The 14,693-nt window shown below is 40.5% G+C and overlaps 2 protein-coding genes across 2 annotated transcripts in view; one reads left to right on the top strand and one right to left on the bottom strand.

The window, feature by feature from the left end:
* The window catches only part of nudt1 (nudix (nucleoside diphosphate linked moiety X)-type motif 1), a 423,902-nt gene that overhangs the window by 4,319 nt on the left and 404,890 nt on the right, over positions 1–14,693 (bottom strand). The gene's annotated exons all lie outside the window — the stretch shown is intronic.
* mrm2 (mitochondrial rRNA methyltransferase 2) lies at positions 362–3,781 on the top strand. The gene is made up of 2 exons (XM_083976848.1): positions 362–673; positions 2,545–3,781. Exons 1-2 carry the CDS (start codon positions 382–384, stop codon positions 2,973–2,975), a joined length of 723 nt encoding a protein of 240 aa, XP_083832974.1. The 5' UTR covers positions 362–381; the 3' UTR covers positions 2,976–3,781.

Below are 14,693 nucleotides of genomic sequence, written 5' to 3'. Positions count from 1 at the left end.
CAGTTCAACAGATCAATCTCAACATTAATGGTAAAAGTACAAAACATAATGTTTTGACAGGTACAGCAAACAGTATATAAAGTGATTTAAGTAGAAGTATTTAAAGTGCCTGATTTCATCTGTGGTGTTTCAAGGATTATTAATACAAAAGGGGCTTTACAGTAGTACAGTCCGAAACTCTGCCTCTATTATTTCTGGTAGGAACTAGAGTGCCTATAGAGAGAAAACATCTCTCTCTAGGCACTCTAGTAGGAACCATTGTTGTCGGTGTGTTGCAGCACGGTGACTTATCCACGCCGCGTTGTACTTCGACGCATGCGCAGTTAACCAAGGGGCACCTTACACATGACATGACCCCGCACAGTGACAACAATCACAACAATGTGGTGTGTGTGGTCTCAGAGGAGATGGCTACACTCCTCTCTGTGTCTCATGAAGAAGCTGAAAACGAGTAAAACCCCCGCGGAGCAGCGCTGGGTCTCGCGGCAGCTGAAGGACCCTTATGTAAAAGCTTCTCACGTGCTGAACTACCGGTGCAGAAGCGCCTTCAAGCTGCTGGAGATGGACGACAAGTTCACGCTGTTGCGGCCCGGAGACGGTGTGGTGGACTGTGGAGCCGCACCTGGAGCCTGGAGCCAGGTGGCCGTGCAGAGGGTCAACGCAGCGGGGACAGGTGAGAGGACAGACCGGGGTGAATGGACACAGATGCTCCAGTTCAATGGAGAGCTTTGCCTTTTAATTGATAGATGACTTTTCATTATCAGCCAGGTCCCTGTCAATGTCAGTATTCGTCCAGTGATTTTGACTTTAACTAAATAAAAATGATCGTTTATACTCCCCATTAAAATAATTAACTGCTGTTATCTTAGGAGGAAATATATCAGATCAATTTGTTTAATTTTTAATCAGTAATGAAGCCAGCAGCCACTGTATGCAGATAATGTTTTATGTCGTTAGTGATCAGTAATAATCTATCTGAATGCAGTAATGAGTATCCATTAATTAGATCAAAGTGATATAATTTATTATAGTAATTATGAATCAATACAGCAGCTGACTGTTGGATTAGACTCTGAACAAGACATTTGAGTATTTGCCATCTGGGAAATTGTGATGGGCATTTTTCACTGTCTGACATTTTATGGATCACAGCAGGACTAATCAACAAGCAAAGAGACAGACAACAAAAACAAATTGACGACCACACAGCTCTCAACCCTGCATGAAGGAAACAATTCAGAGACAATGTTGCAGAAAGGCAATTTTATAATATCTCAACTACACTTCTCCTGCTGGGTCACCAAACACCTATTGATCCTCAGCAGCCACCCTGACATTATTCCTGTAAGACATCGTTTTCAGGTCAGAACTGTGTTTTTACACCAAAAGAATCAACCTCAGTTTCATCGATTCATGAAATATTTTTTCCAGTAGGAGATAGTTTAAGAAGAGTCGAGATCCAAAAGACTCCTTGAAGTTCTTAGATGCTTAGTTGCTCTGCCTTTCATTTTTAAATCAGTGCTCATTCTGCGTTTTCATCTTAGTTGACATCCACTTCTCTCTGACAGAGGACTCATGAAGATCTAAGCTGTGTGAGATGACTTTGTAAACCCTTCAGCTTCATGCATATCGACACCTGCTGTTGGAGTCAGAGTAGCTCTGACCTGTACACCTTCAAACTCAGACTCCAGCTTTGATATCTCCTGAGTCCTGACTCCAGTTATCTGCTGTTAAAGCCATTAGCTCACAGGTTCACATACGTTCCCATGTTTGCTTTCATGTATTATTAATTTTCAATGATGCATAATGTATAAACACTAGCATGGAAAACCCTTTTATATTAATATTAAAATAACAATTAAGTAATAGATGCATAATTAGACCACTAAATTAGGTTGGCAACCACTTCCTGTTTCCCAGGTTGAGTGTTTCTGCTACTGGACTTAAGTTCTGATTAATTGATGCTTTTACTTGGATGCACTTTCACATATTGATTTCAGTGTCTTAAAAGGATAGTTCACCCAAAATTAAAATTGCACTCATTATCTACTCACCCTCGACTAAGGGCTGGGAGAAGTTTCAGAGTTATCCGTGGCATCTCTGAGTTACAGGGGGTCTCGGCGTAGCACTGCATGTCCATATAACGGTTGCAAATGGATACCAACTGTCTTCGTAACAAAAAGACACACCAAAAAACATCCAAATACCTCCATGCTGCTCGTATGTAATGTGTAATGTCTTGTATTGAAGCCCCGAAATGCGAAATTGTTCCGAAAAATTTTTGCATTTCGGGGCTTCAATACAAGACGGACATTACATACATACAAGCACTATGGAGGTATTTGGATGTTTTTTGCTGTGTCTTTTTGTTACGAAGACAGTTGGTATCCATAATGAGTGAAATTTGAACTTTGGGTGAACTATCCCTTTAAGGTTTTCTTCCACTACATATAACTACGATGGCTTGTTGTGATATACAAAGTTCCCTGAGAAAACATAACACATAAAACTCTCAGTGTAAATCTTTTCTTTCATCCTTTCTAGAACCAGAGCTACCACGTGGTACAGTTGTTGGCATCGATCTGCTGAACATACCTCCTCTGGACGGCGCCCACTTCCTGTCTTTTCAGGATGTCACCGACCCCGCCGCGCACGCCAAGCTGCTGGAGCTGCTCCCCAACGGCCGGGCCCACGTCATCCTGAGCGACATGGCACCGAACGCCAGCGGCTTCCGAGAGATGGACCACGAGAAGCTCATCACGATGTGTTTGTCTTTGATAGACTTGGCTGAGAGGATTTTACAGCCGGGCGGCTCTCTGCTCTGTAAGTACTGGGACGGGATCCTGGCTCAGAAACTCCAGGGGAAGCTCTCGAGTGTGTTCGGGAGCGTTCGGACTTTAAAGCCAAAAGCCAGCAGAAAGGACTCGTCTGAGAGGTATTTCCTCGCTAGAATGTACAGAAAGCCAGTGAGATGATGGCGGTTGTCTCTTATTTTCCTAATATATGTCTTAGAATGAAAAAAAAACAAAGGTTTGACTTGATATGTGTTGTTGAAGTGCCTCTCTGTGTTTTTGGTCTATAAGGAGACTCACTGTATACACTTTGATCAAAAGGTGGCACTGTTGAGGCATCGGTGAAGTCTCAACGGCTGCAGGCAAAGACACATCACATGCTGCTGGTGCCGATTTCCATCCCAGCAAACTTAACACAGTGGCATCAGTGAATCGGTGATATGTAAACCTATGCAAGAGTCATCAGTGTGATATTCCTCAAGAGCCCGATGCTGCGTTTTTCTCTGAAGATATTGTTTGCCCCACAGTGTTTGTTCTACACACTCAGTTTGTTATTTGCTTTGTTACAGAAAAGTCATTTACCAGAGCTGCTTATGCTAATAATGTGCACTGCCAGCCATGTAGAAATATGTAATCATTCTCTCATTCAGAGTTTATGAAGGGAAAACCTAATACATAAGAGTCACATACAGCATGACTAATGGGAGGTGGGATGATACTGAAGCTTGGCACGCTGCGAGCGTTTGCTGGGCTCTGCTCTCTGACAGCGGAGAGATGGCCATTTCCTGGGGAAATATTTTCAGGCCAGCAGACACATTTTAAGATTCTACTTTAAATCACTGTGCAGGACACTTTGGAAGAGCGTTATTTATTTTGTTTGTGTCTGTGATTCTGTGCCGCTGCGACGAGTGTGTGGAGCCATCGGTGATGAAATAAAAGGATGTTTCCATCAGAGATTCAATATAAAACACCCAAGTCGTATATCGATGTGAGAGGAATTCATATAGAGATTCAGAGTATACATCTTGCTGGTATACAACAGACGCTGTCTGTAGTGTGATGTGCATAATTGTTGTCACAGTCCAGTGAATGCAGTCTGCAGGGGTGTAGCATGACAATTGGGGGCTCTGTGCATGTGAAGTCTCAGTGGGGCCACTTTAATACATCAGCTCTCATGCATGTACAGATAGCTGTCATTTTCTCTTTGATCATTTTATGGCTGTGTTAAAGCCAACAGTGGACAGAGATAGGGGAATGGCTCCCAGCAAAGGACCTTAACTGCACCGCGGATGTTGCAGTTAATGGTCAGCAGCAGCACCTCAACCCCGAGGCCAGCAGGGTGCCCCCATGTGCAAATAAGTGAATAACAAACAAGCACATGCGTTGTTAATGGCTGTTAGTGTAGCCAGTACTGACCTCTTTGAATCAAATGTTACTCAGATCAAATCTGTGACAGTTTTACTTACAGCTTTGCCCAGAGAGGGTTTTTATTGTCAAACAGCATTTCCCTCATCGTTGTTTATGTTGTTTATATAAAGAGCCAAAAACTGGAACTTTCCAGGTTCTGTTCCACAGGTAGGAAAACATCTGTACTTCACTTCCAGACACCTTGTCAGAGTCTTGTGTGGCTCGTAACATGTAATAAGTTAAGGACAGTGGTAGTGTTATGAAATACAATCAAATTTAGTTTTGATTTAATACTTTTTTGGTGAACATTGTCTCCAGTGAGCCCTGGACCAGAGGACAGATGGGTGTAGTTAGCTCAGACATGTCTGATAGAAAAAGTCAAGAAGAGATCATTAGTGAGTTTTACAGATATGGATGCAACTTTCTGCACTGCAGCACTTATAAATTCATCTTCTGTGTGAACAAATTGTTGTTTTGAACTTTGTTGAAAATCATTAATCTTTTGATGCCAAACGAGGACAGTAAACTTTGGAAACTTCATTCAACTTCATTTAATTCAGAGGCTGTACAGAGGCTCACCTGGCCCTAATGACCTCAGCTCTTTGTACTTGGGGCAGAAATGGAAAAAAAAAAGTTTTGATTCTGCCCTCTACACTATGAAAGGATTACTGTGTTTGATAATAAAAGACGAGTAAATCAAATTTCACTGTAGTCATGTTCTACTTCACTAACTAGCAGCGTTCACACTTGATGTTTGATGCAAAGGCTGCAAATAGTTCCTTAATGATTTCTACTAACAACCTCTTTATGAGCTGATATCCACACTTACATTATAACATGAAGGGGGTTTATCAAAGCCTCTATGCAACTATGTAGCAGTTTTAAACTGTTCATGAGCCACAGTTTTCCCTCCATATTATTTTCTCTGAACCTCCTGCAAAAACATTAGTGCAATTACCATGCGTTAGCAATATTGTTATTGGACTGAACCACCTGCAGCTGTTAGGGAGGTGGGAGGCTGACTCATGAGAAGCTTCAATCTTCGATACTTCGATATTGCTTTAAATACAGAGAATAGATAGTCATGGCATTGATTTAGTGGGTGATAGTAATTAAGTAATTAAGGTAATAAGGTGAAAATTGTATGAAAAAAGGGACACACTGCAGGCTTCTTGAGGGACCTCTGTAAACTCTGGTAATTAGCTCCACCGTGATGCCCCTTATTAATAACACACCTGATTAGATAAGATTTCAGTCAAAAATTGAACTTTAAATTTTAGGGTTGGCCATGTTCACAACAAATATTTGTGATGTTTTTATTAATTTAATTTACTTTTTCCAGCTGGATACACCTCCCTTAAAGCGTAAGTGGGAACTCTTCATTTCTCATGAAAATAAACTCCTTCAAATTACTGATGAATCACCATTGTTATTAAAATCTGATTAAATCTAAATTGATTTTTTAAAGTCTGATCATTTCACAAAATGACAATTAGAAGCCCAATCAAGCCTGAATTTGCATTTATGGCTGTGAGAGGGGGAGATGGCTCACATGAATAAATTAATAAGGCTGCTATTTGGCCTCTCAGTCTCATGAGTGATGAGTAATACAGTATGAAGTGAAACATTCATGTCTCCTGGTAGAATTAACTGCAGAGAAGAGGGACTGACCTCTAAAGATGATTGTTTGGAAATGAATGGGAGCAGCCGTGTCTGTTGATGGAGCTGATCGTGAAAGATGTGAACAGATGACCAATTTTACTTCTCATTACTTGTTGATTATTCAGCCCTTTGCTATTTAGATTTAAATGACTCTAAAATTACTGTGGGATTTATGTATATTCCATTGGAGCTGAGCGCTCGGGCTCAGGATGAATGATGATTCATTCACAGGTTAATTCATTCTTCTCTGGCCAGCTGCAGGTTGAGATGTAAATATTAGTAAATTAAGAGAGACAAAAAAAAAATGCAGTTGGAGAGCCACAGATTTTAAATTCAGATCTCATTCAGAGACCTGTGATCGCTGTAATCATGTGAATTTTGAAAACAAATCAGCCTGACAAAGACCTCTTTGAACTGCCATTAGTAGCTGGATGCTGTTCAGGAAACCAGAGGTTACACACCATATCCTGTAACAGTTTAGATGTTCTTGATTAACTATATATAACATATTTGAACATCTGGTTTATGTCAGATGTAGATATAGTGTGTAGATGAATACAACAGCTGCCACTTAGTGTGACTCTGATAATACAGTATCACCTGGAAATCTTTTTTTTTTCCCATCATAACTTATTATGAGGAAAAAATTAACTTTCCCCTGCACGCTCTCATGTTATTTGCTCAGGTGTCAAAGGTCAGCAGAAAACCTGCTGGATTTCAGAACGATTTAGAAAATGTCACCATATTCAGATTGGGCGAAGTAGCGAATGTTGTTCATGGGATGCAACAAAGCAGCAAAACTTTGCATTTTTTTGGAGAAGAATAAGGAACATTTCCTTTTTAAATTCGGCATCATCTCAGCAGCTAATGAAAACAAACAGGCTTCCTCATATTACCACAGTGGAAGTCTCAAATTGACAGGAAATTAAAGAAATGGTAATATCATTTCTAACCATCGTGCCATTCATTCCCTTGGCTGACCTGAGTTGCCAGAATGAATTGCTCGTCTGACAACATTCATCACTCCCCGAGCCTGTCGCTGAATGTTCGCAGACTGAGCCAAGCAGGCATTCACTGACACAAAGTAATGACTACTATTATGATGATAATTTCATACCGTCTTCACAGAAAAATGAATCTGAAATCTCAGGACTGTGTGACGTCTGCAGCACTTTTTTTTTTATCATTATTATTATTATTATTGGTGCCACTTTGAGTTTATGATGTCAAAGTGTTGGCAGGACATAATGTAAACAACTGAGTGCCACCGAAAACGTAGGAGTTTAAAAATGAAGCATGCAATTAAAATATCTACGCCTGTCCAAACACAGCCAACAGCGCTCCAGTGCATCTCATGCTACAGGTAGTTTTTTTTTTTATTCCTGCCTCTCTGACACTATCATGCAAAAGGACACACGCCAGTGAATGATCAAATGAACTCCTCTTGATCTTTGCTTCTTCTTTTTTTTGAAGGCAGTCCTGCAGAAAAATGTCAGGGACATTATTGCAAACAGGGCCAAGCAAGGTTGTGGGAGGAGGGTTAAAGAGACACAGGGACAAAACAAAACATAGGCCACAAGGAAAGCATTTTGCATCCCGGTATCCACTGACATTTACTGGGAGGAACGGAAAATGATTCAAGATGGAAACACAGAGCTCGTAATTTCACGCTTATGTTCTTATTGCTAATATGGATTCCCTCCAGGGAAAAGCCTTTTTTTTCTTTAGCAAAACCAAAACTTCTGCCAAAAGGTTTGAGCACATAAAGAAGAAAATGGATGTCCTGTCCGCTTGATGTCCTGTCTTCTCTCAACACCATCATTCTCTGCAGCACTGCACCCGAACACAGCTCATTCTTCCGCTCATAAACTATATAGTCACTGAGCTGATGCCAGTGGCCAAAAGAAGGAAAAAAAAACCTTTGTTCGTGAGGAAGCTCATGAATGAAAAATGCTTCATTATCAATCTCTGAAGACCAAAGAGACACTTATCAGTCTTTATAAACACTTCAAACGTCTCTAATGCTCAGATCTCGCGATAATGTGTTTCCTATGAATCAGCTAATGAGAAGATATGGATTTGATTTTAAACCCAAATGATCAGTTTGCATCATTTACAGCCGTTTGCAGCGTGTGAAGGGAGAAAGGCAGTGAAACTTCTAGGTAGCATAAGCTTAAAGAGTAACTAAGCCCAAAAAACACTTTTTTCTGCTGAAAACAAATGTATTTGGGTATTAAAAGAGGTGCAACCAGTTTGGGCATCATCAACTCAGAATATCAGACTTGGGAAATTCACAAGTCTGATATTATGAGTTATTTTCCAGCTATGTCATCAGAGATGCCATCAGATATATTATTATGTTGCTTTTATGCAAACTATCACAAAGTGAGTTGTTGGTATACTAGCTAATGATGCTAGCATTATCGTCATTGTTGAATTAGATTGTAAATGTTGTCTTCAGTTCCCCATCTGCCGCTTTGATTGATGTATTATACAGAATGTCTCTGTATAGTGTAGCCATTATATAGCTGCCCACCAAAATAAAACTTGGTAATTCCTTTTTAAGATGTCTGCAGATCAACAGCAGATCTGTGATGTGCAAACTTAAAGATCCTGTTTCAAGTGACATGTGTGACATTTCAAGCTGTAGTCAGTTCTGGTCAAACTATCACAGTAAATAATATTTCAAAACGGCTACAGTCTTTCTTCCCCCACAAGATCTAAACATCCATAAATCAAATCATCACATATCTAATTCTCTCTGCTCTTTTCACAGGCCAGACAATAACTCAGAGATAAAGGCTCAGAAGAAGAATCAAGTATCAAATCCTCCAGAGTAATTCAAACTCCAAAAGTGTCATAGATACATAATATAAAAAATATATTATGATTATCATTTTAACTGTGAGTCTCATTGCTCAAAATGAAGGTTGTATCGCAATAGTAGAGTGTAGTGTTCTGTTAAAATTTGATTATTGCAAAAACACACTTTAATAAAATAAACAAGGTTGCACAAATATGTTGAAAAACTATTTGAAGATGGGGTGGTGTTTAGCTCAGTTGGTAGAGCAACCACCCCATGTGTTGAGGCTACAGTCCTCGCTGCAGGTGGCCCCCGGTTTGTATCCGGCATCGAGCGGCCCCTTCCCGCATGTCATCCCCCCCCCCCTGCCTTCCCATTTCCTGTCTCTCATTGTGCTTTCCATTAAAAAGTCCACACACAAAAAATAAGTAACTGGTTAAAGAGTAACGTCTTTTCAGACTGTGTAGCACATCACGTTCAATATTTACATCTAACAAGGCTAACCACACATATGACCTCCCAGGAATTCAACCCCTGTATTTACCTGAGGACAGCTGCTGCAGACACAGCAGCTTGGTACAGTATGAAGACTCTGTGGTCTGCTGAAGCACTCTTGTCATCTCCTGTATCTGGATGGTCATCTACAGCCCGTAAGTCACTCTGAATCCTCCACAAGACTCCCTCCTGCTATGAAATACACATTTTGTGGCTGTTGGTCGCTGCGTTTTCTCTCCATCGCTGTTGGCATTTCTCTGCATCTCTGACAGGCACACCATGAGGGCTGGCCCGGGGCAGTGCTGGTGAAGGAGCAGCAGGTACCAACTGGCTGACGATGACGTCAAACATCAGGCTGGGGCCCCACGCCAAACACTGCTGTAAAACTTGGCTTGCCTGATGTAAATGTTGAATGTGTTTCTTGTAATAACAAGATACATAGTGAAATATTACGTATATGGAGGCTGACATCAGCAGACTTACATTAGATGCCAAGGGAATTGCTTATTTTTAGAAACACACAGTTACTGCTGCAGCTACTTACACATTCATGTAATGCAAAGTCTTTTCTCTGTGTTTTATAGGGGCACCAGCATTATACTGTACCTCAGACCAGTACCACACCCTATGGTGCCCCACAACCAGCCAAAAATGGTTAGTCATGGACATGACAACAGCCCATATCTGAAGCATGTGGCCTCAAATGATGGACAAAATTATTTATAGTTTGTGAAATGATGTTACCAAATAATTATTGTAAACATCTAGTAAAATAAATCAGCAAGTTTGTGCTTTTGTAGGAAAGTTTTGAAGACAACAAAACAACAACAAATTATATAGGCTTGTGTACAGATACTATAGAGCAGGTAACTTACCTTGTTTTTACACTTGAATCTGATTGGACACTGACAATCTAGTCACAAGACAGAGTCCGAACAGAAGGCAGGTAGTTGTATTATGTTCACTTTGTGGTTGTGGGACATTTGTCATACCTTATAGGTTAAAACCATATAATAAACACATACCTTTTGAGGCCATTCAAGGTCATAAACAAGGAAAACTTGATGATGCAAAGCCTGATGGTGAATCATTGTTGTTTCAGAGCAGAACTTCATGTGCACAGTACTCCTCAATTGAAGTCCTCAGTGCAGAGAGCAGAAATCTAAGTTTTAATTGGATTTTTGTTTTCTTCTTCATTTAATTAACTTGTCAAGGGACAGGTGGGGAGCTACCTATCGGGAATCATGGGGCCGATCTGCTTGCTGGTGGGTAGAAAAATGAGGGAATACGACTGGGAATGAAAACTGGGCAGGAGACAGATGGAGGAAGGTCTAATTGTATGACATCTTACTTTATGTTGCCGTTTACATATTTAGGACTTTACATTATCTGTATTCCAACTCCACTTCCAAAATTATTGTCATTAATAATAATAACTATAATAAAACCAATTTTTATTTACAGGCAAATATTCATATGATGAAGTAGCAAATGTTAATGTTGGAAATGTTTTAGCGGTTGGGGTAAAATTATACTTGTGTTGCCAGCATTTTGCATTTTTTTTGGGAAGTCTACTAGGTTGTAATTATATAAATTAGGGGTGTTTATCAAATCCCAGACTTTGAAGTAAAATTCACCCACTTAGCATCTCAGGTAATGGCTGGAACCCCCGCTGGATTACTTAGAAAGTGAGAGAGGAAGCGGGGGAGTCTTTTGCAGTGCGCCTGCTCATTAATCTTTCTAAGATGCTGTAGGCAGAACTTGACATGGTTGTACAGTAGGTGCCCCTTGGGTTCATGTCAGCACTGTACGGAGGGAGCCGGTCGTACAACCAGAGGCGCTATACAGGGTTGTGTTTTTCCTGAACAGAACGGGAGACGGATGGGGCGAGCTGTCTGCCGGCTCCCACAGTGCTCTACTGGTTGTTATGGTTGACTTGTCTTATTCCTGGAAGCTGCACAACTTCACCTATTGGGGGAGTTGTCATTCTACCAGCAGGAGAGGAAGACAACACTTTTGGCAAGGCATCTAACATTCTCTCAGAGTGGAGAGCAGCGGGAGGTTGATGAATGTAGAGGAAAAAAAACAAAACACGTCCTCATTGTTATGCAAGAGGACTGAATTATTCTTGTTACCGGTTTAGAGCTTCGGTCGATTCAAGCTGTGATTGTAAATGTTCACACAATTTGCAAAGATCCTGTGTTACATTGGAGGACACTCTCAGTGTTAAGATGGTGTGGATTACCTACACACGTGTTGACATGTAGTAAACTAGTTTCTACACAGACAACACATTACTTACATGCTGATTTTTTTTTTCAAAAGGTGCTTTAATCCTGCTCTCCATTTGGATTTTAGTCACTTATTGTCTCTGTCTTGATCTGCACAACTGTGAAATGAAAATCAATGCAGTGTTCGTCTCCAGGGGAAATCGTCAACTGGGATTTATGAGATACATAGGATATGTACAATGATTGCACTGGGGATGTTTCTTGTTTTGCCTTTTTGCCACAGGAACCTGTAAAAAGCCTTTGAAGTGAACTATATAGGACACATTTATTCTACGTATGCTGTGCTGAGCGACAAAGAAAAGAGGCTTCAGATGTGTTTATTTACATTTTACAGCTATGAAGTGAAATAAGTAGATTTTATATGAGAAATGAGAGAAAACGAGAAAAGAAAAAGAAAAGTCCACAAGAAGATGGATGTCTGTGGCAAGCAGGGCCGAGCAGGGTTTTCGGTCAGGAGGCGGAGAGAGGTGAGGGGCGTCCTGATGAGACAACAAGCAGCACCTGAGTCCCATTAACTGTCTATATCTGTCCCCGGCCTTCTGCACAGTCACAACCTATTCCCTTTGCCTCACCATATGGTGGCTTCACCGTTGCGGTGCACAGGTTTTCATTTTCATGAAAATAGCTTTTTGCTGCCATCTTTTCCTTTTCATTTCTTTCTTCAGATGCAGGAGAAGAAGGCACCATTTTGCAAACTTCTTCACAGTGACAGGACTCCCCTCTACCTCAGCATGATGAGCAGCAGTCTCTTTGTTTCCGATTTTATTGTTCTGATTTTGTCGCATCACCCATTTCCCTCGGCCTGCTGTTAAATGAATGAACATCTCTTGCCATGGGCCTTTGGTTCTGTGAAGTAAAAAGAGGAAGGAGAGAATGAAAACTCCGGCACAAAGAGAACACGGTGCCTGGAAAACAACTCTGGTATTTTGGGGCTTGTTGTTGTGCAGCTCTGTTCCCAAGGGCTCCATCGTTGTCTTATTGGGCTTAGCCAAGGTTGCTGAGATGGTGGGCTCGGGGAAAAGAGGAAAAGCCAGGCACGAAGCGTTTAATGTCAGGGCCGTTTATGAGTCTGTGTATGACACGATTGGATTTAAAGTCGTGATTGTGATGAAGCCAACATACTTACAGACTAATGGACCAAAACATGTGCGTCACTTCTCCTCTAAACTGTGGCGATAAGTGCTAATAGCCAAAGTCAAGAGTCATTGCTACTTCATTATTGCCTGTGCCATGTTGATTGTGTAGACTTAAGGTGCTGCAGAAAAACTAAAAACCAGTTGGAAGTTGGAACAATGTGTTGTTTTGTATTTGAAAAGTATGACATTTAGGGGAGTTATGTGATTTATCCATATGACCAGCAGTCAGACATTAGCCATCACAGTGAGAGACTGCATAGAAAGTAACCAACAAATCATGTTAAAGGTGCAATATGTAAGAATGTGGCCAAAAACGGTTACTGCAGTCAAATTCAAAACACAGCGATCTCATTTTTTCTCCCAGCCGTAGCGGCAGCTCAGTGGACCATACCGGAGGCTGAAATGCCACTGACGCCGCCGTGACTGGGAGAGAGGGCTAGGTGGTGCAACATGTAAACACGTAATTTCAAAACATAAACATGATTTGCAGTCTGCAAAAAAAGATTTTTAATGCGAATACTCTGGCTGTACTATTGTTGTTGGTGAGTTCATCATGTTATATGAACATTATTCCTGAGTCTCTGTGACATATTAGGAGGATTTTACGGCCAGTTGCTTTAGATTTCTTACATACTGTACCTTTAATGTTTGTGTTTGAATTAAAAGATTCAATACACAATGTTATCTGATGAGCTTTAGCAGTGTGGGCTTATTTAGTTTTACACTAAGCCAGGCTAGCTGTTAAACTAATGTAACTTAAAGGCCATCAATAGGCATTATACACTGTCCTTGAGTGCATTTATGTGCACATAGCTATACCTATTTGTGCAATATAAATATAAATATAGCCTACATTTTATATCCAATCCATTATTTTTTTTCTATTTTTCTTTCAATTCATCTTAACCTTAGATTGATTGGAATATTAATATTAATAATGCTTTTATTATATTGTCAAATCATTCCTTTTAATCTCAGCACCACATGATTGTATTAAAATAAAAGACCAGTCACCCTTAATGTGACTGTCTTGTTTCTCCCGTAGTTCAGAAACCGTAACCACCTCTGTTAGGACTCTTGTGTGACCAGCTCACCGCCAATATTTTACACGCTGTAATGGCAAATTATGCCAGATTATTTCCTTGATAAAGTCTTAAAGAAAAACTAATGAATCCTAACGGTGAAAAATCACCATTGTCAAGGCTGCCAAAATGAAATGATGATGATAATTTTGCAGGTCACTCTGTCCTTGTCTTTTGTTGCCTTCGGTTTGTCATCCAGATAATGTGAGGCACCCCCCATCCCCACCCCCACACATACACACAACAGTGAAACATCCTCTGAGACTGTGCAAGCCCAGTAGGCTACAAGTGGTAAGTGACTTGAATATGTAACATCATGAAATTGTTCATTTTGAAGTCTGTCTTTGATGCTTTATTGTCCACTCTGGTTGGGTTGATCCTGTCCTGGTAAATGTAAGGTAATCGTCCCTCAATTTTGACCAGGACTCTTTCAGAAGGAAGATTTCAATCTCACAAATAGCCTTGGTTAGATGAAGGTCAGCAATTTCAAACAAAGTTTGAAATCTTCCACAGCTGTCATGGCTGAACACCACGGGAGGAGGTTTGTTTGCCGCAGCAGTATAGCAGCATCACGTCATCCCAGTCAGATCACTCTTTTGTAATCAATGTTTCAAACTTGCAGAGAGACTACAAATGATTTGCGCTGCTTGGGTGTAGTGTAGAGGCTGAACTCCCTCTCTGTCCTGAAGGTTTAGTGTACACACCACCTATTACAACAGGTCTAATTTATTATTCATAAGAGTGGTCTGCTGTGACACTGTGGCAGTTTCACATAATGCATCAGAATACCTACATTATATTCATAATTAATTCTTATTTCTTAGTGCAGCTACTCTGTTATATGATGCAATGAATATTAATAGCCTTGTTAAATCAACCTATGCAACTTAAAAGTAACACAGTTTATGCAGTGGGTACTCCAGCGGCTATTGGATGTATGGATGAATGTTAATGACTTTGGTGAATCCCACTATTTGTGTAACAAAAATCTCCACATTTTTCAATACGATAGAATACGATTGATA

Source organism: Trachurus trachurus (assembly GCF_905171665.1).
Source record: "Trachurus trachurus genome assembly, chromosome: 8".
In the NCBI taxonomy this organism is placed as follows: Eukaryota; Metazoa; Chordata; class Actinopteri; order Carangiformes; family Carangidae; genus Trachurus; species Trachurus trachurus.
Note: the sequence above shows the minus strand (reverse complement) of the source record. Positions and strands in the feature narration are given on the sequence as shown.